This window comes from Apiospora kogelbergensis (genome assembly GCF_038363985.1).
Source record: "Apiospora kogelbergensis strain CBS 113332 chromosome Unknown utg000007l_segment0_segment0, whole genome shotgun sequence".
In the NCBI taxonomy this organism is placed as follows: domain Eukaryota; kingdom Fungi; phylum Ascomycota; class Sordariomycetes; order Amphisphaeriales; family Apiosporaceae; genus Apiospora; species Apiospora kogelbergensis.
The window spans coordinates 860,428-884,506 of NW_027117424.1; the positions used below are offsets into that span (position 1 = coordinate 860,428).

Below are 24,079 nucleotides of genomic sequence, written 5' to 3' on the forward strand. Positions count from 1 at the left end.
TATAGCCCACATTTGGTAAAGGAGTTGCAGCACTTCTTGACTACTAGAGTTGTCTTGTATGCTCCTTATTGAAAATGGTTTGGTTGGTTGAATCGACGATGTGGTAACACGTCTCAGACCGTTTTGTCACTGTCTCCTGCTCATGGCTTTCCCTCAGCCACATCCGGATGTGAGCAAAGTACCAGGGCCGACGGGATGAAACGTCCGGCACGGCGGGCGGACCGCGCCAGTGCCTTCGGCCTTCGTGTAACTAGCGGGAACAAAGGATCAAGTGGAGAAGTAACATGGCGCAAGCAAACACGGGATCCACTTCGTCCCTCGTGATTTCCTGGCTAGGAACAAAGGACGAAAGAAAAAGTTTGCTTAGAAGGCATATTTAAACCAGGAGTGAAGCCCCGGAGCCCGGCTTTTCTGTCTGCTTCTCCCCAGATCAACCGGCGGCCAACAGAGACTGGACCACAACCAGAAGCTATATCAGACATCGCAGCGCGAGTCACGATCGACACGAAAGGATGGACGAGGAAGCGATTGAGTTCTCAAGCATCAGCAACTTCGAACTGCTCCGGAGGCACGCACTCCCAGATGATCCCCTTTCGCCCCTCTTCTGGGTCTGGGGGAGGCCACGCCGTACACTTTCGACACCAACCCGGACTCGGTGGGGAAGGGCTGGAACGGCTCGGCCGAGTGGAACTGCCTCTTGTTCTACGTGAGAAACCGCGAACAGGCCGAGTGGAACGCCCGCGCTTTGTGTCGCCTTCTGGAGACACCTGTCGATGCATACCTCATGGAGAAGGCAGACGTCTTGGAGACTACCGGGGCATGCTATTATGGCGTCGCCGTCTTCATCCGGGGCCACGCTGTCCCTGGGGGGAGCTTGTCCTATGAGCAGCTGTTGCCCTTCTTCAGGGACGAGGCATGGACGGAGAAAAGGGCGCGAGGCGACACGGCACTTGGGAATCTGAACGGGAATGACTTTGTCGGCACCGAAAGAGAAAGGCTCGCTCGCTCGCTGGCCCTCCTCTGTCCATCGCAGAGCAAGAAGGTATACACGGTCGTTAGTTTCAATATGGATTAGTGTTCCTTGTTGTGGTGTTCTTCGTATCGGGGAGTCAAGGCCCAACTCCAACCCACAATCTTAATATGATCAAATGACGGGCTATCTACGAGATACTCAAAACTACCGAGCTGGTCTTCTTCCATTCCAGAGACGTCATCGTAACCTTCCACTGCAGGGTCGTTGTCGTCGTCCTTGGAGTGCAAATAGCGACCATTGTCGCAAGATTGACAAGCCTGATCATTCTTCGGTGTTTCTTGCCGTGACCGTAGCTTGTTTCTTGCTCATCCTTTTCCCATCACTTTTGCCTTCTCCATTGCTTGGTTTGCACGCGCTATTCTCTGTGTGGATTGACAGAAGTCGGACATCTCCTTCTTTTTTCGTGTAATATGCTAGTAGTAGTGAACGCCACGTATAGGACGCCTGCCCGTGTTGTCAACACGCACTTTCCATCTGCACTTCGTACGCAGCCTTGTGTCTTCAAATAATATCTTTTCGGCCTTACCCCCGCCGTTCAACGAGGGAGCAGTGTATCAGTTCGGCTTGGTTCAGTTAAATGATTAGTTCCCGGTACGAAAGGCGTCTCTTTGCTGCCATGGCGAAGGAATCTGCCCTGGTCAAGCCTGTTGGATTGGGGAACAGACGATGGACTGAGGGATGGATCGACGGAATAATAGAGGGTCAGATCGAGACGGCTCTGTATTTGTGGAGGCTTATGTGCCTTTCCACTCGGTTAAAAGGACCCAAGGCTGTACGTTATTCCTTTCCTGCACTGGGGTCCCCGTCACTTATTGTGTCGTATAGTATTGGATGCTCAGTCCAACAAGATCCTTTAGGAAGCTCGAGTGAGGATGAAGACCGAATTATTGAATGAAAATAGCTTGTGCAATACTATTTTAATGGCTTGAAGTATTCGCAATCTTGCACGCTCGTCGGCTGTCTATCTATGATCGGCAGAACCGTAGATGGTGGTCATGTCCTTCGTGAGTTCGTCGAGAAGTTGGGACTTTCACTGTTCGAATGGTGTTCCTTGCTCGATGACCTGACTGTGGGATGAATATTTCGCGTCGCAACACGTGTTGGGATTGTTTGCGAGACCCAGCCCGCCTAGCGTGCCTCTGACTGACCAGTTTCGTTTCGTGAATTTTTAAGAGTTCCTTTTGGTCTTGATGTCCTCCTGGAGCTCAACCGCCATTCTTCACAAGCCTTGGCTATCACAAGAGGTTTCTTCTGCGCTTCCGGCCATGCTCGTTTTCATCATGGATCATGAATGCTAGACGCTGCGGTAGTTAGTGGCCGCTTCCCAAGCTAATGCCGAACTCTACCTTGCTGCTGTGGGCTCGCCTTTGGACGGCCTCTACCACCAGGTGCAACTTGGTGACGTTGCATGTCCTCTGGTCTATCCGCAAACAGCACGTGCATTTGCCACCGAAAACCTCACGTCGAATGAGGAGCCAAAGTAGAACTAGGATATATATAGCAGGATATAACCTCCTCTGCCGTGGACGCGGCGGGATTGACGTAAACTTCATAGTCGCAGTCTTAGCCTAAGTGCTTGCGTAAAGAGAAGGCTACTGAATATAAGGTTGTTGGTACTGTGTTGGTGATGGTACTGAGGGGAAAATCATGAAATCCGGTCGGTGCGAAGAAGACTGATCCAGGGGCTGTCCTATTTGGCTTCATTCCGTGTGAGTGAAGCTAGGCCGTTTCTTTGACCGAGGGGTTTTCCGGGAGCCGGAAGAGTATGTTTCGCAGCGGCCCATGTTGTGCTCATCACTAGAAAAAGATGATTGACACGCAGTAGCCTTGTGACATACTGGGCAAAGATGGAAGCCTCCAATATGGCAATGGGTGACGTCGAGGTCTGGACTTAGGTAACGGCAGGGTAGGATATTCCGTACCTTTCGCGAGAGTGCGTTTCTACAAGCAGCAGGAATCTCAAGTCGGATGCTGGCATACCATGATCGCGAAATTCCTGTGCTATACATTCTTCGAATTATTGGTCATTTCTGTATTCAAGATGCTGACTACGCCAATAGCGTCAGAGACGTAGTCTATAGCCGAGTTGCTGAAGACCCAAAAGTCGCGAGCTCCTTAGAGACGGTCACACCCATAAAACTTTTGGATCTTCATGAGGCCGACGATCACTCGAAACCCCCGAGGAAGGTATCCAAGGTCATGTCTGATGCCCAGCCAAGGGTTGGAAGCCGATTTTTCTCTTCTCTCATGGACGGGGCTAACAGCGCCAATACTCGCATGTCTGCGAGTGCTGATCCTTCTCTGGCCGCGGGAATTGTCACTGACAACACATGTTACCCAGAGCCCATGGGTTTTCCGGTATGTTCTGCAGAGATCAGAGACTTGTTCAGAAGCTTGGTATCCTCCTTCCTCGGAGCCTCGGAGTTTTGAAGGGCTTCTTGTTGGAACTGGCATATTGAAGTGCCTGCGAGACGAAACTCAGGTCGACGGGGCTTCAAAGCCGGAGAAGAGTTTTGAGCCAGTCAGCGATAGATAAGAGAAGATAACATTGTGGTTGGTTGGTAGATATATATACACGATAGTGTGAGAAGCATTCGAGTAGAGTATCTTTCTCGGTGGTTTGGGTAAGAGACAGGTCATTCGTATTGATGTGTGTTGTAAGCTGATGTTACTGTTCTCTTGGTCTCCCGCTGCACCGAGCGGCGTTTGAAATGACATCGAAGCCAACAAACGGGTGTTGTGGTGTGCAGATGAGAAGAGAGGGTACTCAAGCGGAATAATGGAAAATACACAAGGAGGAGGCTCTAGAAGAGGGCCTGTGTACAGATCAAGCTTCCTCGGCTATCACCTAGTTGACTTTAAGAGCGCATGAATACCAGACCGAGGATTGCGTTGACCGAGAGGCTGACATGGTTGACTCTCCGACTGGTGTTCTGATTTGATGTATCGACTCGGTGTTTCGGACCAGGGTGCATAGCTCTTGATATGGTGAACCTAGCCGAACACTCAGCCAAGATAGAAAGAGCGGCAAGAGTAGTTGGAATTTTATGATGGAACCAATGAGTTGGATGACAATCCCAGCTGATGAATAAGGAACCCGATCGCTGATCAAGATCATGGCCATTGTTGATCAAGTTGGAAGAAGAGGGTTTTGGATGATGAATCAATGCCGGATACCCTTGATAGTTTTGAAGTAAGGGATGTGGTTGAGAGGGACATAGGCTAGACTAGAGGCGGCATGTCATGTCAGCAGCGAAGGTAGTCTGCTGGCCTGGAATGGAACATGAAGTGCCATATGTAAAGCTAGAAAATTGAGCTTGGGATATGAAAATGTCAGAATGAATGGTCAAGGTGAGAAGAATGAGAGGTGAGGAGGGTGTGATGAATGCTGCGGATGATGAGAAGGATGGCGAGAAAAGAAGAGAGAAGACCACTGATTTATACCCGACACAAAAGTCTATCTCAAGCCCTTCCTATTCTCATCGCATCTCAAATCATCACGTTCTTTCGATCTCTGCTCGCTTTTCTTCGTTTGATATTTATCTGGAATCAGCCCAACTGTCTCCTCTTTCCGTCAAACACTGCGAGCTACCTTTCATCACTGAGGCATACGCATAATAACACCGCCATGTGTTTTGATGAACGCCGTTTGGTGAACGCCCATCTTTCCATGAAGACGGAGACAAACGCCCGGCAGTGAGGAACTTGTGGGCATAATAAATAGACACACCACCAATACCAGACGTCCAATCGAAAAAGTAACCCGGCTCGAATTCCGACAGGAACACTGAAACCAGGCACCAAGACATATGTATGTAGGTATGCTTCTACCCATGATGAGCCTGCCTATCTGCCTGATCTTTTTCAATGAAAAACATCCACCGCAGCCCAAACAGTGAACATCATACTCCCACTTGCTGCGTCGGTAGAGCCAGTCCGTACCTCTCCAGGGGCCGTCCTCCACAGAAAACGTTCGGATGTTGGGCTTCGTTGACAAGACAGGACTCATGCATGTTTCCTGTTTCTGAGGTGCAGGCTTGGTGTGAACGTCTATCAATCCCACCCATGCCCAAACGAAGGATAATTAGGTCACTAATCAAGCCCTTCAGACCAGGAGCCTAGAGTGATGACGACGAAACACCGTTGGACAGTGTAAACGCAGCCAAAGAGAAGAGAAGTTGGAGAGTCTCCGACTAACACCATGAAGATATAGTAAACAAAGCGACGTATATGCATGTGTGGCCAGCTGCCTCTCGCAACCGGTGCGAAATAATGATGACTCAATTGGGGGAGGGGTTGAACAGCCACATACAATTTCATCTGGCCGTGAAGTGGTAAAGGGATGTGCAGATGGATCGGGAGCACGCAGCCAAACACGCCATAACCAAGATGGTCTGCAGGCCGCTGGCCATTGCCTCGCTATCCCAGGCTGTATTGATGCCCTAACCCCAGGAGTGCCAGTTGCAAACGGGATGCGATAATCACATCTTGCAGCACGAGTTCCGTCAAGGTGGCTGCAGAGCGCATTGACACTGATTGGCCATGCAGCCCCTGGATGAGGTAGATGTCTGGATGGGCTATGCCACGAGAGCAGAGCCATGCCGTCCTTGTTCGAGAGTCCGATTCTCCACTCCTCGGACTTGATGAGTGAACATTCATGGCAAACGACGACCATGCATGGAGTAGGTAGCGCCCACTCCGGACGCGACGTGGAGAGATAACATACTGTAAATGTAGATACGCATGTTACCAGTGAACTGTCACATTCTCACAAGCAGTGGCGGATATAGAGCAACTTACCGCTTAACTTACACATACTGGGTTCACATCGTAAGAAAATGGGTTGCATGTGCAGTAGCGACGTGGTCTTGGGACAAAAGGTAGATAAGACAGTAATTTGTTCAAGCAGAGGTAGGAGGTGGCCATGTTGCAGCTCTGTATGTGATGATCTGGCTCCTACCTTAAGTTAGCAGCTCAATTTCATATCAAATGGCACTGGTTTGGACAACACACAATCCACCTGAGGACATATCATGGTTCGTCATAATGGTTGATCGCGATCATCGTTGTTTCACCGAAGACGAAGTTCACAGGTTTCGATTCGCTGAGTCGTTGTTGTCCATAACGTAGTAATAATTCATGAGTCTATTATTTCGTGCAAAAAGGTATTGTTCCCATGCTGCCTACTCCATTCCCGTGATCATTCCAGAACTCTAGGTCATTCATTTCTTTTGATTCGTCTAATTTTATTCTTTACTCGAGGCGGCCAATGCCCAGGTGCTCAACGTCAGCCTTGACGATGCGCAGGGTGTTGGTGTTGCCGAGACCACCCTTCCAGCCCTGGACGACGACCAGGGTGTCACCGTGTGAGATGGTGTTCAGGGACAGGGCGTTGGACACAGCCCACTTGATGCGGCGGTCGACATCCTCTTGCCAGTTGACCTTCTCGAAGTCGGGCTTCTCCTCGGGGAAGTGGAAGGGGTAGACACCGCGGTACAGGTGGCCGTATCGGGAGGTGGACGCACTACGAGTCACCATGAAGATGGGGCACACGGGGCGGTACTTGGAGATCAGGCGGGCTGAGTCACCGGAGGTGGAAAGGACGATGATACCACCGGCGTTGAGGTCCAGAGAGGCGCGGACAGCGGCCATGGCGCAGGACTCGGTGACGCTGACGGGGCGCTTGACCAGAGTGCACATCTCCTCGAACGTAGCGACATAGGGGATGGTGTTCTCGGCCTTCAAGCAAGCCTCGGACATCTCGCGGACAGCCTCCTGGGGGTATGAGCCCTTGGCGGTCTCACCGGACAACATGACACAGTCAGCACCGTCGGTGACGGCGTTGCCAACATCGGAGATCTCGGCACGGGTGGGGCGAGGGTTCTTGATCATAGACTCGAGCATCTGGGTGGCGCAGATGACGGGCTTGCCAGCCAGGTTGCACATGGCAATGAGCTTCTTCTGGGCGGCGAAGACCTCGGCGGCGGGAATCTCGATACCCAGGTCACCACGGGCAACCATGACACCGTCGGTCTCAGCGAGAATCTCGCGGAAGTTGTTGAGACCTTGACGGTTCTCAATCTTGGCGATGATCTGGATGTGCTTGCCGTCGGGGCCAAGGACATCACGGATGTCCTTGATATCCTGACCACGGCGGATGAAAGAGGCGAAGACCATGTCGACGTTGTTCTTGACACCGAAACGCAAATCGTTCTTGTCCTTCTCGGACAGAGCGGGCAGATCAACATCAGTGTTGGGCAGGTTTACACCCTTCTTGGAGCTGATGAAGCCGTTGTTCAGGGCCTTGACCTTGATGGTCTTCTCGTCGACGATCTCCTGGACCTCGAAGGCCAGGATACCGTCATCGACGTAGACGATGCGGCCGGGCTGGATGACCTTGGTGATGTTCTTGTAGTCGACGTACATGTTCTCGGTGGTGCAGGCGGTGGCGTACTGCTCATCAGTGGTGATGTTCAGGATGGTGCCAGCGGCGAGGGGGAGATCATCGTCGTTGGCGGTGTTACCAGTACGGATCTCAGGACCCTTGGTGTCAAGGGCAATGGCAACCTGACGACCCTTCTGGGACTTCTCGGCAGCGCGAGCATTGTCAATGACAGTCTGGTGGTACTCGTACGAGCCGTGGGAGAAGTTCATGCGAACGACATTGAGACCAGCGGTTCGGAGCTTGTTAATGGCCTCGGGGGAGTTGGTCTTGGGGCCGATTGTGCAGATGATGGAAGTACGGCGGAGGTTCTTCTCGGGGCGGTGGGCAGTGTCGATGGAGGCGAGCCACTCGATCTTGCTGCCGACAGACAGGTGGTCGAGGGCGGTGTTCGCCGAGGACTGGTTGCGGTGGTGCGGCATGGCTGCTTGATCGACTCTGACTTTACTGCTCATTGTGAAGGATGTTGTGATTAGCTTTTGGAACTAGAATGCTAAATAGAATATGGCTGTGGTGAACTGAGGCGGGAATGCGTCAAGATAAATATGAAGTCCGGGCAGGCGGAGAGGGACGGGAGAGGGGAGAGTCGGCGGTATTACAGGGTGAAACCGGACAAGTCCACTGGGATGATGGGCAGATAATTGCTACTCGGCCTAATTTTCTCGGCAGCGGACGAGGCGATTCAGGAAGTGAGGTTGCGTAGCGGCAAATTTGATGCGTCTGGACGCTTAAGGCTCTCGCGATATACGGAATATATCGTTCGACCTCAGGTGGCCAGAGGGGTGCAGGTACCATAAAAATGGAGGGGAGGGACGATGAACGACCGAAATAGCACCCCGCCGCAATGGCAGAAATGCGCACTTACCTGATGATTTGTTGTCAAGGACACAAAACGCGGGTCCTGCAGCTGAAGTTTCGAGCCGGTTTCTTTAGGGATGGGAAGGTTGGGTTCTTTTGGTAAGGTATTGTTTCGTGGCCCTGGTTGAAGATGAGCTGACTTGGGTTTTCCGTCAGGAGAGTGGGAAATTTTTTTTTTGTATCTCTCCCTCCCGCTTTCTGCTCACTCACCCTGCTTCTGGAATTGGCTTTGGCTTTTTTCTGCGACACCCGGAGCTTCCCCAAGCTAGTACAAGACAGAGACCTAGGCGAGGAGAGACAGAGCGAGAAAGTGCCTCAATCCCAGAGCGTGTGCAGTGGTACCACGGGAGGGGGGACTTCGAGTACTGAGGGAGCGAGTACAGTACAGTCGGTCGGGGCCCGTACTGGAGGGGTCGTCAGAGTGGGATGGCAGTTTGAGCTGCTGCTACTGGTTCATCTGAGGTGGGCAGGCAGGCAGGGCCTTCCTTAGGTTGCCCTCCTTTTGATTGGCAGCAGCAGCGGCAACAACGCAGCGCAGCAGATTTGCGCTGCTAAAACAAAAAAAGCCAATCCATTCAATTGCCAATGGCAATTCCAGGCCAGTCCCGGCCCCGTACATCGGATTTCGGGGACCAGCACCCGATTGACTTACCAATAAGATAACATACTGCATTGCAGCAGCCATGGAAAAGCCGCACACCCCTCGCAGCTCGAGGTCCAAAGGGTCCAAGGAGCTCCATCAACTCCTCGACTCCTGCACCCGTTCTGGGCTAGCCGGAGATTCTGTCGCACTCTTGCAGCCAGGGCCGTCTTGGTGCTGCATTCGCCTGACTCTGTCCGTTACCCATTGCTTGGCGAACATGGGCTTATCGCGCGCAATTGGAACCTTAGCTAAAAAGTAGCGCACCGCAACGCAACTCAACGTTTTGCGCGAAACAGTGAAACGGGACAAGACAGGCAATGAGCGGCCAGGCGAGGCAGTCAGCCCCGCCATTTTCCAACCAAATCTCGGGCCTACTACTTGCCAATGGGCTGTCGTCCATGGCACCCGTGGGCAGTCTTCTGTCATCTAGGCTGTCCGGCCTTATCCACGCAACGTCGTGTTTCTCGCTTCGTTCCCCTTGTCCAGGCGCCCAGGAATAGCCGGGTAGGCGGTCAAGGGCGGATTCGTCGGAAACATCTGCTTCACTTTCGCTGCAGCAGCTGCTGAGGTGTGGTCCAGTGATGGTGGGGTGTGGGATGATGCGGCAACGCTGACCCGCAGTCCCCGATAGCTGATAACCCAGCGTGGATGGATGGTCCCTCGATGCGTCTTTTCTTTCCCTCGTCTGATGGCCTGAGGCCAAAAGAGCTAGACCGGAGTTCCCCCGATGACTCAGCCAAAGAACAGCCACTCTGCCACAGAGATAGCCACAGCGCCCAGCCACAGGCGAGCAGTAGATTTGGCCAGCCACACCTCGGGGGAGGCTGGGCTGTTAAACCCCACCATCAGGCATGTGCTTAGCTTAGCAACACACCCACTAAAGGCAGGTGCCCACCGCCCACCGCTCGCATGATAGCTTGCTGCAATCGGTAAAGTGAGCAGCTGATTGAACCTGGAGATCGTTAAGGCCCCATCACCTCAATCATCACCAACCACATCATTCTCCATTTCACATCAGAAACCAAGGACTCCCTTGGATAGCTTCTTTGCGCCCATCGAAACGAAACGAGCAAACGAATAAGAACAAACAAACCTTCAGAATGGTGGTCAGTACCTAGACATCCCACTCTCCCCTTCTGGCTGGCTGGGGTTCAGCCGGCTGCCGATTTGGGCTGCTGAATTCTGAAACTTTTGCATCTTCGCTGTCGCAGTTCCTCAACTTACTGACGTTTGGTCTCTGGGGAAAGCTCGGCAAACTACTTCACTACAGCGTCGATGCTGTCCTCAGTACGTCCTGATGTCGATTCCCCAACCAACCCCCGACCCGACCGCCACTTGGCTTTGCCCCCGGACTTGAAACCCCAAGTCCACTTTGCGACGCGCGCAAACGGAGTTCGCAAGCACGAGGAAGCGGCCAAGAGGGGGAGGAACATGAAATGAAGTGAGAGAGGGAGAACCCATAACTGACGAACGTGCTTCGTTCTAGTCTCGACGGTCCTGGCGGGCATGAGACGATCGACCGGTTTGACGTGAGTAACACCCAACGAACGAAAGAGAAAAAGACAAAGAGAGACGAGTGAGCAACCAACTGACGCTTGCCCCTACGTGGGACTCGGCAGACCCAGTTTCCAGGGAGGCAATATCATCGGCGAAGACAACAAGGAGGCCAGCAAATGGATTGAGAAGTACCTGGGCGTCGGCGAGTGGGTGATGGACACCTCGGTAGCCATGGCGGGATCGAGCTCGCTATTTAAGCGCGTGCGATAGATGGTGGTGTTGCCAGCATCATCGGCATATCGTAGCGCCAGCAGGGGAAGGAGGGTGCTGCGTACTTTGCGAAGTCCCAGATTCGAGATATTGGGGGAAGGGGGAGCGGATGACGGACTTGCTGCAGCAGAGTGATGCCACGAACTTTGTGTGTGCGTGCGTGCGTTTGTGCGCACAACGATGATATGTTTTCTGACTTGCGGCCGGAAGCAGCAAGCAGCATCGGGGAAATCCGGAAGATATGAAGAGAGAGGTTGAGGAACTGTGATGCATTGCGCTCAGTTACCGAGAGGCGTTTAGGGCTGTTGTTGATCGGGTCATCTTTGTTTTGCGCTTCGTGTGGTTCGAGAGAGAGATTCCCTCTCTATCCCTTCCTATAGGCTCTTTCAGATATATTCGAAATTGAGGGAGAACACGCAGCTCTGCTTTCATCAAAACAACATGATACCATTTCAACCCACGGGGAGAATGCACAATAAATTGAGAGTTCATGGGGGTGGGGAGGGTCGGGTGCTATCCTTCTCTCCCCCACGGGTGGGCTTATTAGGCGGATGAAGCTCCGTCGACTTTCATATGGAGACCACAGTAGCCGAGGTTTGCCGAACGAGGGTGGCTCCAGTGGCCCGATGGACGAAGGGTTGCTTTTGGTCACATCTGTAGAGGCTAAAAAAAATAAAGAATCGGTGGATTATGGTTCGAGGAAGCATAACATCTGATTTGCTGCTGGTATTGTATTGTAGGACATCCTGAAATCGTTGACATCGGGGCAAATGGAATGGCGGCAAACTCGTGAGAAAAGCATACAAACCATTAGTAGCATAGCAGGAGCAAATAACGAATATCAGAATGGCAGGAATTAAAATTATCTACGTTTGCTGTGGGCATATGCGTAATGCGTAATGTAGTGAGTGATCCTTCATCGAGCGACAAGGAGTGTTAGGTAGGCCAAACCCTACGATAACCCTTTGTTTGAAAAGGGCACATGTTGTATGTATGCAGTAAAACACCAAACACCATTGCGCCGGCATCCTAAAACTGGCAAACCCCCTATCGTTTAAAAGCGTCGGTACTAATCGACATCATCTCTCCTGCTCTCCGTCATCAGATCTGGAGGGACCTCGTTGTGATCGTCGTGCTCTTCCTCCTTCTCTTTTTCCCGCCGTCCTTCTTGTCGCCACTATCTGTCTCAGCCGCCACAGTTGGCGACGCCTTCTCCTCTTTATCGTCATCGTGGTGCATGGACAGAAACTCGGCCGGGACCTCGTTTGTAGGAGAAGGATGACCATGTTCGTGCTCCTCGTCGCTCTCCTCGACATCATGGTGGGTTTCGCTGAGGAGGCCTAGCGGGACCTCGTTGTCGCTCTCGTCCGGGTGGTGCTCGTGCTGTGAATGTTGCAGAGCGTCATCATCATGGTCGTCCTCTTTCCCTGGTTCTATTACTTCGTGCAAAGACCGCCTGAGCGGACTATTCGCCATACTACTTCCGCGGCTGCTACGACTAAGCAATATGACTGGCTTTTGCACTTCTTTTGCGGTAGTTTCGGGTTGCTGCTGCTGCTGCTCTTCTAGTACGGATCCGCCCCAATTGCGTATCACACTGCCGGTGATATCTTCGTCGAGCTGCGGCTGCTGCGGATCTGACTGCGCACGGTCGTCATCGTCGTGGAGGGTTGGAGTTCTCGAGTTTTGCTCCTGGTCTTCCTGTGGTAAATCGATCAGGCTAGGCTTTGCCGCGACCCGGGATTTTTCTCGTTCCTTCGTAATAATAGTGTTATCGTGCTTTTGGTATTCGATCCCGTGGCTGTCCATAGTTTCCAACAGCATCCTCTCGCCCTCTTTGAACCCCGTCAGCTCGCCGCCAATAGCGGCAATGAGCAGATTGTACCCCTTGACTCGGCGTGATTCAAAAAACCTTCGATCTGTCGGGTGGTGTGCGTCAAATCGCTATACTGAGAACGGAACAATTTCTCGTCGCGCCTGCGCAGTGATTCGGCCAGCGACAAGTTGGCGTCGGGCAGCCGGGCATCCATCAAGTTGGTGATGGCATCCACCAACCGCATCTCGTAGCCCGAAATCTCGGAGACGACGTCTGCCCATACCTCGATGCCCTCGTGCAGTGCCTTGACTTCGCGGTCGACGGCGGACTGGCGCTGCGTGAGCAGGGCGATTTCCCCTAGCCACCATTCCTTGGCCATGGCTAGTGTGCGGCGCTCCGGTCGGAGTTGCATGAAATCTTGTCCAGTCAACCGTCTTTCCACCAGTCCTGCCTGTGTATCGTCTTCTTCCGTTTCTGTACCCTCCATACGGTCTGCCTCACCAGAAACTGGCAAGGAAGAGTCGAGAAGCCCGCCATCAATATCAAGGACACGGACTCCGGGTCTTTTCATCATATCGCCGATGCTCCTCTCCGTGCCCTTCAAGGCGCCGCGATAGCCGCTCAGGCCGCTTTCGCGCTCGCTGCGCGCGCCTCCTCCATCCGACGTTCCAGCTCGGTCTTCCTCTGCTTGAGCAGTCTCAACTTCTGTTCGAACTCTTCGATATCCACACACACGTGCTTGTACTCCGAGTCCATGCTGCGTATTTCTACCTGCAGTGGACTGTCGTTATCGGTCTCCATGGCCTTCAGTTCCGAAGCAATCGTCTTATGCTGAGTCGCAAGTTTGTTGGCCTTGGCGATGGCGGCCAGACGTGCCTGGCGGGATTCGAGTATGTACTGGGTCTCCTCCGCCTTCAGGTCGGCCAGCATGGACAGGGAACGGGCGATCGCATTGCGCACGTCATACAGGGATAACGGCTTGGGCTTCGGTTGGCGCACAGGGATGACGGCGGGGCCGCCCGGGTTTCTGTCGTACGACCCCTTCCGCGAGCGCAGCGGCGACTGCGAGGCGGACGACCTGCGGGATGTTGTTCCTTGCTGTGGTGTGCTGGCCCGACTTGACTCGTTTTCGGCGGTAGCAGTCGTTATGTCCCATGAGATCTGGCGCTCGATGGCGGCTCCTTGCGCGTCCAGTAGCCTCTGCAGCTCTTCTTGGATCTGTCGTTCGCGCCGCTGTAACGACCGGAACGTGGTGTCGGTTTCGACGGTGGTCGAGCGGTCGCTAGTATTGGGAGCTCGGCCGAGAAGGACGCTCCCTACGAAGCCCATGCCCGACGTGTAGTTCTGGTGGTTTGGCGATGGTAAACTAGTATTCTGTGTCCGCCACGCGCGGCCATGTTCTTGGGGTGGCGGCAAATCGTCGCCTTCATCGGGGAAATGGGACGTGAAGGGCGGCGTCCATGATGGCAGGCCCTGGCGTCTTCGTGCTTCCCGACTGAGTTGCTGCTGCTGTTGTTGCTGCAGCCTGGCCTGAGCTGCGGTTCGTGCCTCCCGCTGAAGCCGCATCCGGTCGACCACACTCATGGGCGGGAACTCCTGGACATGTTCGGCGTACGCCACGGCCTTTGACTTGCCTCTGCGGTCTCTGAAGCTTCTTCTGCTTGTGCGGGACTCGGTATCGGAGAGGTCCATGTCTTGTCGGGTGTCTGGAGATAGCAACGGGGACGAAAGCCGGGGCGAGAGATCTCGGAGGTCATAATCATTAGAACTTCTCGAGCCGCTTCGTCGGTTATCGGTATGAAGAGGGAGGAGCGACTCGTTACCTCGGGCTATGCGCGAGAAGAACGAGGAGTTTGAGGACGTCATTTTCGTAACAGAAGCCGGGCGGATACTGCGTAGGTTATGTTTGGCACTGAGGGTAGTCGTTCCAGCACTAGGAAGTAAGCATATCGAAAAAGAAGAAAGAAGTGCTTGGTGGGTTAAGCCAAGGAGCTTGTCTAGGACATTTCGCGACGTCAGTTGAATCTACTAGGACACAAATTCTCAGACCGGACAAAGCCAGCCAGAATGACACGAGCAGGTGACCAACACTGAGAGGAGTGCTGTCAGCTTGCCGGCATGTTGTCACAACAGCGATGGTTGAGCGTATTTCGTACAGTCCAAAATGATAAAGATGCCTAACCCCTAGGGGCCAAAGCCGGAGAGCTGTGACGTCCCACCCGACTTATCGATAAGGCAGGAGCTCACGAGCGCTGTCCAGGTGCACACATGCCTCCAAATGCCCAAGACATGCAGTATCGTAGGCTACGATACTCTCAACTGCGACGTCATGAAATGATTAGCAGCGCACTAGGTCCATTGTTAGTTGACGTTCAAGGATGATGGTCCACTGTTCAACCTGGAAACAACACCACCCGACAAGCCGGTTGTGATCTGGAGATACCCATCCCACTTTCCACTTTCTGTTTAGGTCGCATCAAGAGCCTTGAGCCTGTGTTGCATGCCACCCAGCCACCCAGGTTTGTGTGACAAGCCAACTGGTGCTTTCTCCGCAGCATGGGCTGTCATCAGCAACCAGCTGGAGGGGTTATCGATGCCAGAATCATATCCTGTTTGCATATGAGTATTTGCTGCTGCGAAGAGGCTCAAGGCTCCCAAGCTCCCTTAGTGCACTTAACTTGAAACAAGAGCGATCGGCAATTCTGGGCACTGCAATCAACCCTGAAGTAGACCAGGGGTGCTGGTTGCTTTGATCAGTCCACGCAGTCTCCCTACTGGCTCCCCTCCTAGGTCAATCAACCATTAACTAATCACCGCTATCAATCTAATTGAGCATATCGTGTGAAGATCCTGTCCCCTCTCTCCCAGTCTCTTGTTCATGCGTTAATTGCCGGAAAGTATAGCATCCACCTGTGGCACCAGGATCCCGCCGCTGGTCCATTCCTACCCCGGACCTGCAGAAATGCAGACCAGACATGCCACCAATCGCAGCCTGACGGGAAAATGAGCCCATATCGATTGACTCTCGGTAGAAGGCCAAACCTGGCAGGAGAGCCCCAGTTGGCCCATCTATGCCGAAAGGGAGGGCGAGGAGAAAGAAGCCGTCTCGGTTATAATGGTGCATGGCTCCCCGCCTAATAAAGGACAGAAGCTCTGCTCTGCTGCTGCTCAAGCTCCTGTCCTGGCCGTCTCGTCACGTCACTGCATCGTCCCGAATATTTGGTTTGTTGCACACAAAGGTTGTGCGAATCAATCATCCCAGCAACCTTCTTCTAGGTCAAACAGAGCTGCTGCTTGCAGGCAAACATTTCTGTCGTGGAACCACGGAAACATCGATCGAGAGAAGGGGAGACGCATCTGAAATAGAGGGCAGTCTGTCAAACTCCGACCCTTCTTACATCCACATTCAAACTTCCGACCCAAAGACGACCGATCGTCTAGAAAGAAAGGAGTGTGACGCAACTTCCCTTGCGGAGAGGTCGTCGAAGAATACGGGGTCGATCACTAGCACTTAGCTGCTGTTCTAGTGTATCAAGCCAGAATATATAAAACGACCTTATTGTCGTTCTCATCTTCTGACCCAACTGCCGCATTTCCATTTTGTTACCCGGACCCCTAGGAATCTCTCCACCTCTCGAAAACCATGTTGTCGCCGTCAGTTCTTGATGCAAGTCGCATACTAGGATGTGCTGTTGTTCTCGCTCAGGCCAACTTGGTGGCCGCCGGTCCTCTTCCAGGGGCCGTTGAAGGTCGACAGGCTGCCTGCGATGAGAACAACAGCCTGCTCAAGCAGCTTCAAGTGTCATCACATACCGCAGAGGCCTCCTCCTTCTGCGCCAAATACATCCATGCCGAGGCAAGCCCCGCGATCTTTCACTTCCCTGTACGTCAGCTAACTTTAACTCAGCCTACTGCAATGGCGCCTGCCGCTGCCGGCACAGTCTCTGTTGCGGCCCATCCCATGAAACTTTACAGCATGGAAGCATGGCAGACCAATGCGACTCCGCTTACCTACGGCTCACCTCCCACCGCGAGCCCAGTCCCAGGTAGCCCTGGGTGCTTCGGACATACCGGCGACACCCCTTGTGCAGTATCCGGCGCAGTATCCGGGCAGAAGCCTTCTTTGCCGACTCCGTCGTCTATGCTTCACAACGTGCTGGCGGAGCAGGACCCTTCTTCAGCTGCAGCACCTCTTCCGAGCTTCGTCGATTCCACAAACCCGCCCGCCAGCGTCAGCAGTGCTTGTTCGTGTCTCCTTTCCAGCTCCAGTTCGGTCAAGCCTGCAGCCGCAGCTGCCACCCCGCCGTGCACCACCGTGACGGGCTCATACCCCCGCCACCACGGTTCCCGCATTCTGCAACCCGGTCCTGCACACCAACGCCCCAAGCCTGGTGAACCCGGGCAACATGCCCGTAGCGACAGCCACCATTAGCGCCGTCAGCAACAAGATGGACTGCTGCACCTCGTGTGCCGGTATCTTCAACTGTGTCGCGTGGCAATTCATGCCCGTCTGGACCGGCAAGCCCTCGGAGAAGCTGCCCGGCGGTTTCGACCCTTGGGGCCGCGGCGACTGCCAAGTTGTCTACCACACGGGCCAGCCCGACGACGCCAAGAATATCACCACCTCGGACGCGTTGGCGGTTTGCCCCAACGGCAAGGTGCACGAAATGCTGAGCGGCAGCAACAACCCTCCGGCGGCGCAAGATAACAGCACACAGCAATGGAACAATGTCTACTTCAACGGGTGGAATCAGGGCTCGTGTGGTATGCCACTGAACGCTGGGGAGAGCGGGGATTCCCCGGGAATGGGAGACAAGTCGAGTCTTTGCCCTGGCAGCTGAAAAATATCCAAAGGCATCGTTATGAATTAGGTTGTATATTTGCTCGTTATCTTTATATTGATACCAATGCCATGTTTTCAAACCGGAAAATCTTTCAGTCTCGAGGTACCTGCCTAGATATGGCTAATTTGGTACATCTTGTAAGTCATGGAAAGTCAATGGAAACAGTGACCATACTGACTGCTTGTCTGCATTAGACTCGACTATTGTTCTGGTACCACCAATCCCTATGAGCTTTAATTGTCAGGACGACTGGGGTGCGTACCTGTACTTGGGCCTTCCCCGTGCCTTCTGTATTGAGAACAATCACCCAGTAAACTGGAGTTTTTCGGTACGTGAATTGATTGTTGATGGGCCTGTGAGCTTCGTGTCAATCACTCGATTGTTCAGCGAATTTTCTTCAGATTCACAAAAGGGCATTTTGCAACTTGGATTAAATGGAATCCCAACTGCTTTCACACAACTTCACATAATTTCCCACGCATTCACCCAACTTCACCCAACTTCACCCAACTCGCTCTCGCCATCACCATCAACAACAAGAAGATGGCTACACAGTACCAAGGCGGCGGCGGCTTCTTCGACCGCTTGTCAGATGACCTTGTCTTAATCATCGCCGACATGGCTCACATCAAGGACCTTAGCAGACTCGTCCGAACATCGAACCGCATGCACACCAGATTGAACCCATACCTTTGGATCTCTGGCATGAAGCGAGACGGTCGTCCGCTTCAATACGCTTGCCGTAAATACGGCCGAGACGACATGATCACGCGCCTGCTCTCACACCATGGATCCTGGCAAGACACCGAGATCCTCGAGCACCGATTCAGATTCGACTACAACGCTCGTGCTCGTGGCAGGACCCCGCTGCTGCTTGCAGTCCAGAGCTCGAATCTACCAGCTGTACGGACTCTGCTCGACCACGGTGCTGACGTCGGCGCGCCGCTTCATTCTAAACAGATGGGTGGTCGTTCTGCTTCGATAGTACAACCCATCCATGCGGCTTTGCTTACGCATCAGCATGGTGGTGACCAACAAACGCGTGATGATATATTGGAGCTGCTGGTGAACAGAGGCGCCGATGTGGATGCACAATGTCCCGACTATGGTACCTACAGAGTTCTTACGCCGCTCTTTTTTGCCATCATACATGGAACACAGCGCGCAATCGCATTGCTCCTTTCCCGTGGTGCCTCTGTATCTTGTCTTTGCAACATTCGATCCTGGGGCCGCTTCACACCATTCAACCTGTTCCTTAGAACTAAGATGCAGGATGACAACATCACCTACTGGTACGAGGTGATCGTCTTATTCATCAAAGCTGGCGCTAAACAGAATGTTCTCAATCCCATGCTCCTCGAATGTCTCAAACCCCACAAAGATGAGAAGTGGGCTGACATTATCAATCTGCTTCTCGAGTCTGGGGCCGACCCCAAGATCGTCACCGAGTCTGGCGACCCTTGCCTGGTACATTTCCTTAAATTGCACCAAGCATGGCCGGAACAATTCAGCTGCATCAACAACGATCGCATTTGCAAGGCATCCATGCGAATCATTCAGAGCTTTGCGAAAGCTGGCGTTACCATCAATTACCGCGACCCTCGTACCGCCTGCAGCCAAACTCCATTTATGATCGCCGCATCCCTACCAGTCGCCTTCAACAAGCTGTTCTTCGACATCCTGAACACCCTGCCCGTCGACGTCCGCGTCCGTGACCGCAATGGTGGCACGGCACTCCACAGCATGTTCTATCCGGACGGCCAGCTCGTGGCGAATCGTATCGCGCCCCTCGTCGCCAAAGGCTGCCCGATCAACGCTCGGGACCGCGATGGCAACACGCTGCTACACATGGCGGCCAAGGCCGGCATGACAGGCGATGGCTGGCTGGACAAGCTGGTGAAGCATGATTTCGACTGCTGGGTTAAGAACAAGGAAGGACAGACATTCATTGATATCGTCTGTTATAGAGCGGCCACCCCCTTCGAGCCGGCAAGATACGAACAGCACCTCGCTGATTACTTGCACGAGATGGTTGACAACTGCCTCAAGGCCGAGGCCGAGAAGAGGCAGAAATACAGATCAAGCAAGCCCAGAAGCCATGGACGCAGTAAGGGCAAAACGCTTGAGTAAACCTTGAATGGCGACAAGAACTGAAGGGGAAATATACCTGGCTTTTGCATGGAAAACAGGAGTTGGTATGGGATTTGGATTTTCCAGGGAACAACACGAGTTAGATGGATTGCTCGTCGTTTTAGGTACTGGACTTAACTACAGATCGCCAATGTAATATGCACAATCATTGCCCTCATGAATGTCATCCAGTTCTTGTATATAGCGTGATGGTCTTTGTAAAATGTCATTTATCATACGGCTAGTTACTGCAATGTCAACCGGCCATTCGAGTCCTGCTCGCGGGCATCACGCCACCAATAATGAGTTATCAACCAAACACCCAAATTCTCCAATCGTCCTTCCCACGCGCCAAGACGGATGCCGCCTCAGTGAAGGGAAACCCGCGTCCCGCCAAGCCGCGACGTACCTGCGCGCTACTTCGTCGCTGACGGGCCCGACAACCGCCAGCGCCGCCGAGTCGCGGCAGGCCTTGGCGGTGTCGAGGGCCAGCCCGCCGCACGACATGCGGCGGAAGTGGCCGTCGAGGAAGTCGACCAGCCGCGCCGCCGGGTTGTCCGTGTCGGGCGCCAGCGGCGAGCGGCGCACCCGCGCCACCCACTCGTCGAAGGGGACGAGGGCGATGGCGGAGCCGCCGAGATCGAGGGCGCGCGTCAGCGTCAGCGACATGGCCCGCCACGGCTGCTGGACGGGGTTGTCGATGTGGTAGATGGGCTGCGACTTCCCGTGCGAGATCGATGAGGTTGCGGAGGGTCTGAAACTGCGCCCCGAACCCCTTGATGGGATGATTTCCGCTCATGGGCCACGCGTTGTGCACGATGCTTGTGACTTCACCCACCAGAGCGGCGTACTCGTCCTCGCCGAGACCAAGATTCGGTCTGTGGCTGTCAGTCTCTATGATCCGCAGTTTGGATCTGGCTTCCTCGTCGATAACAACCCCTCTGAAGGCAAGAGCCTTCATCTGACGGGCGGTTGGTGTAGAGCCATCACCGCGGCGGTTGATACAGATGACCGCCTCGACGTCCTCACGCTCAGAGAACTCCTTGACAAGGTGGGTGCCCAAGCTACCGGTCGCACCGGTGATTAAAATGCACTGCTTGACATCCCCCTGGGCGATGACAGAATCCACGGCAGGACCGGTGGGAGCCTCAAATCCAGCACTGTACTTTTGTACGTAAGCCGAAATATCCCTTTCTCGAGTTGCCAGATCAGGGTATGTTTCTGCAGCTGTTGGCTTCGCACAATTTGGCATGGGAAGGCGGTCGTGGGTTGGGCCTGAAGCCATAGCAATGATGACCTTCTGGATCTTATTCTCTGCGTGGTTCCCGTCGCTCCAGTCCACATGGCCAAATCCGGCAGAGTGTAAAGCGGTTTCCCACTCGTTCGGGGATATGATGGCATGTTTCCGGCCATCATCAAACAACCACCATCCCTCCAAAAGCCCGAAGATAATATCAACGAAGGGGACGATCTTCGTCATTTCCAGCATCATCAAGAACCCATCAGGACGGAGGGCATTTCTAATGTTGACGCCTGACTTGACCAGCTCGTGAGTGGCATGGACTGCATTGCTGGTAAACACGATATGCTGTGTACCCAGGAGCTCGACTGGGACCGGCTTCTCGATGTCGTGAGCCAGGTACTTCATGAAAGGGTACCTCTTGAACTTCTTCCTGGCGGCCGTGACCATAGAGGGGGAAATATTGGCGAAGGTGTATTCGACATCCACTCCCAGCCGTTCTAGAAGAGGTGCCATATACAGTGTGGTACCGCCAGTACCGGCGCCTATTTCCAGTATTCTCAAGGGTCCCTGCCCCGAAGGCAGCTGAGAAACGAGGTCTTCGACACACGCCGCCATCTGGTGGTAGCTCATCTTGTTAAAGACATGGTCACAGTCTAGTCCGGCCACCAGCGACCGCGGCTGCAGCGACGGCAGTAAATGAAGCTAAAAGCGGCTATCGCGAATGCGAATGAGGCGACAGCAAGATTTTGGGTCACCCAATTGCTCATAACCGTGTAGCCTAAGACCGACGTTGTCCGATTCATCGCTGCCATATCGTCAATGTGGGTTTCTCTAGAACAGTGAGGCGCAGTAATGGTTTATTGTGCAACTATGATCGCGTTGCTGACAAGAGACGCACTTATGCTACTTCCACCCTTTAACGAAATCAACGTATGCATACGGTAATCTGTATTCGTAATCCCTTAATTTCAACAGGTGCACAATGTCGTGTGGATTATCGGTACAATATGACCGGGCTCATACATGGATTTCGGCATGGATCTAGGAGCCATCTCCCATTGGAAAACCTCCGACTGCAAAAGGGGTTAGGGGCAAGGTTAGATGCCACTTAACAGACGTGAAGAAAGGGACAGCCACAATGTCAGCAATAATGTAACCCCGTAGCAGAGAAAAGCAGGTCCGGCAAGGTTTGAAATAGGATAAATGAGGTTATTATTCCCTGGTCCAAGCAATTGACATAATATCTTCTATAATTCTTTCTATCTTTCATTTCGGCTTATTACTAAGGTGTTAACCCAACACAGCTTTTAGGAGAGCATAGTAGGATAATAGAAAGGAGAATGAGGGTGTTGCTATGGGTGTGAGTGTCACAAACAGGGGAGCATTATTAGGTGACATGCATGATAATGAAACGACACAGAAAAGCTTTCCCAGATATCATTTCTTAAAACTAATGTGCTTCTAATCAGCGACAGCCCAAAGGACAAATTGGATCTCTCCTTCTTTCCGTCGCCCCTTTTATTGGCACTCTTGCGCCAACTCAGTTGGACGGGCTTTCAACAACCAACTTCACCGCTGATATCCCAGCCTTCAGCGTATCCAAGGCCTCCTGAATTCCATCCAGCCCCTTGCTGCTCACAACCTTCGGGGGAGGGGCGATTTGATACACCCCTTTTCCTAGTGCCTCGGGCAGGTATCCGCCAAATGTAGCAGGCAGTGTCTCAGCGAATGCCTCGGGCCCGATTCCGGCGCCGAAGGTGAACTTGGCCTCAACGCCTTCTGGGACGTCTGCCGGCGTGACAGGGTTTGAAGAGGCAACGAAGAGCTTGGAGAGCGGTTTTTTTAGTCTTCTTGATCCACAACCATTGCGAACAGAGATCTCGAATAAACGACGCAGAACTTACCTTCTGCTTGGACGCGGCCGACACCTGGCATGCCGCGGCATTGCTTCCGGCCGCCATATAGATACCCATGCATTCGCCGCGCTGATCGAGCTCGGCGGTGACGTCCTGGACGACGGTAGGGCTGCCATAGTCAAATACATTGACCGCGCCAAGGCCCTTGACGTAATCGAAATTACGCGGCGAACAAGTCGTGATTACATCGTAGCCAGCTCCAACGGCCATCTGGATAGCATTGCTACCGGCGGCCGAGCTGCCTCCCCAGACCAGGACCGACTTGCCCTTTTTTGGCCGACGCCGCGCCCAGCTTGGGATAGTCTAGATGCAGGTAATCCTTCCCGAAAAGGGAGAAGGAGCTTGTGGTGATACAGAGACCGAACACGACGGCGTCACGGTAGGGGATGCCCTCTGGGATCTTGGCCATCAAGGTGTAATCGAGGGGGACGTACTCTTGGAAGCCGTTGTTGGCTGTGAAGCCAAAGACGCGGTCTCCGACGCTGAACTTAGAGGCAACCGCTGGAGAAACAGCTTCCACAGTACCGGCCACGTCCTGTCCGAGGATGACCGGGTACTTCACAAACGGCAGCGCCACAGTCTGTAATATGCAGTCGCAGGGATTCATAGCCCAGGCCTGGACTTTGACCAAGACCTTCCGCTCGCCAAGCTCTTCGGCCGTTGGAAGCGCCCTCTCCCGGATGACGCCAGGAACGCCAACCTCATCCTGCCAGAGGACGCGGTTCACAGTAGCTGACATGATGAGACTGCGTGGATTGTTGAACAGATAAAAGACAAGGTGAGACGTTGGTAGGCACGGGGCAGATCAAAAAGTGCAAATCTTGACGGGGGAGGTCAAGCTAATCTCCTCATCGCTGACGCAGATGCAAACCTCGATGGCATACTTATGTTCTAGGGCGTTTCTACACCGGATCCCGACAACAGCAAGCCACTGGATTGATCGTCTCAGCCCGGTAGTTAATCCCGGATTTTACATGCCTGCAGGCCGGAGTTTGCACGTATTTACGCCAAGCACTTTTCTGTGCAACCGACGACCACCCATCCCCGACGCTATGGTGCCTCAACGCTAAGATCTCGCACATCTGACAAGTACGTAGCAATGGCACCGCCTCTGGCCAATACGGCCCCGAGCGCCTCACGGCTATAGGCCCGGCTATAAGCTGAAAGGGACCGCCAGTTTATGTTGACCGTTAGCGTGCTCCAAAAGGTGCTAGACTGCAGACTGCAGGGGGGCGGGCGCGTGGCAAGTCGCCCGAGATGGTCGCAGCCGGGCCGAAGCACCAAAACGGCCGCAGCGCGATCCGCGCTTGCTAGGGAGGGAGCTGCTTATCTGGTTTAGCCAGTGCCCATCGCGCGTGGGATATCTGAGGTAGCGAGCCTGATTATC

At 53.5% G+C, this 24,079-nt stretch overlaps 8 protein-coding genes across 8 annotated transcripts; 4 read left to right on the forward strand and 4 right to left on the reverse strand.

The window, feature by feature from the left end:
- Nucleotides 1-512: 512 nt before the first annotated feature.
- PG998_010626 (uncharacterized protein) lies at nt 513-1,075 on the forward strand (the record flags this gene model as incomplete). The annotated part of the gene is given in 2 exon segments (XM_066877442.1): nt 513-608; nt 620-1,075. The coding sequence occupies 2 exon segments, from the start codon at nt 513-515 to the stop codon at nt 1,073-1,075; spliced, it is 552 nt and encodes a 183-aa protein (XP_066726496.1).
- A 5,211-nt stretch (nt 1,076-6,286) lies between these two features.
- PG998_010627 (pyruvate kinase protein) lies at nt 6,287-7,930 on the reverse strand (the record flags this gene model as incomplete). Its single annotated transcript, XM_066877443.1, has 1 exon — nt 6,287-7,930. One exon carries the CDS (start codon nt 7,928-7,930, stop codon nt 6,287-6,289), a length of 1,644 nt encoding a protein of 547 aa, XP_066726497.1.
- A 2,146-nt stretch (nt 7,931-10,076) lies between these two features.
- PG998_010628 (uncharacterized protein) lies at nt 10,077-10,743 on the forward strand (the record flags this gene model as incomplete). Its single annotated transcript, XM_066877444.1, has 4 exons — nt 10,077-10,082; nt 10,188-10,263; nt 10,463-10,505; nt 10,596-10,743. 4 exons carry the CDS (start codon nt 10,077-10,079, stop codon nt 10,741-10,743), a joined length of 273 nt encoding a protein of 90 aa, XP_066726498.1.
- A 1,101-nt stretch (nt 10,744-11,844) lies between these two features.
- Nucleotides 11,845-14,425, reverse strand: PG998_010629 (uncharacterized protein; the record flags this gene model as incomplete). The annotated part of the gene is made up of 3 exons (XM_066877445.1): nt 11,845-12,662; nt 12,701-13,241; nt 13,295-14,425. 3 exons carry the CDS (start codon nt 14,423-14,425, stop codon nt 11,845-11,847), a joined length of 2,490 nt encoding a protein of 829 aa, XP_066726499.1.
- A 1,777-nt stretch (nt 14,426-16,202) lies between these two features.
- PG998_010630 (uncharacterized protein) lies at nt 16,203-17,400 on the forward strand (the record flags this gene model as incomplete). Its single annotated transcript, XM_066877446.1, has 3 exons — nt 16,203-16,442; nt 16,467-16,902; nt 16,976-17,400. The coding sequence occupies 3 exons, from the start codon at nt 16,203-16,205 to the stop codon at nt 17,398-17,400; spliced, it is 1,101 nt and encodes a 366-aa protein (XP_066726500.1).
- Nucleotides 17,401-17,946: 546 nt separating this feature from the next.
- Nucleotides 17,947-19,533, forward strand: PG998_010631 (uncharacterized protein; the record flags this gene model as incomplete). The annotated part of the gene is made up of 1 exon (XM_066877447.1): nt 17,947-19,533. The coding sequence occupies one exon, from the start codon at nt 17,947-17,949 to the stop codon at nt 19,531-19,533; it is 1,587 nt and encodes a 528-aa protein (XP_066726501.1).
- Nucleotides 19,534-19,774: 241 nt separating this feature from the next.
- Nucleotides 19,775-21,406, reverse strand: PG998_010632 (protein required for conidial pigmentation; the record flags this gene model as incomplete). The annotated part of the gene is made up of 3 exons (XM_066877448.1): nt 19,775-19,781; nt 19,943-20,217; nt 20,255-21,406. 3 exons carry the CDS (start codon nt 21,404-21,406, stop codon nt 19,775-19,777), a joined length of 1,434 nt encoding a protein of 477 aa, XP_066726502.1.
- Nucleotides 21,407-22,316: 910 nt separating this feature from the next.
- On the reverse strand, nt 22,317-23,431 carry PG998_010633 (chaperonin 10-like protein; the record flags this gene model as incomplete). Its single annotated transcript, XM_066877449.1, has 3 exons — nt 22,317-22,601; nt 22,681-22,902; nt 22,955-23,431. 3 exons carry the CDS (start codon nt 23,429-23,431, stop codon nt 22,317-22,319), a joined length of 984 nt encoding a protein of 327 aa, XP_066726503.1.
- Nucleotides 23,432-24,079: the final 648 nt, after the last annotated feature.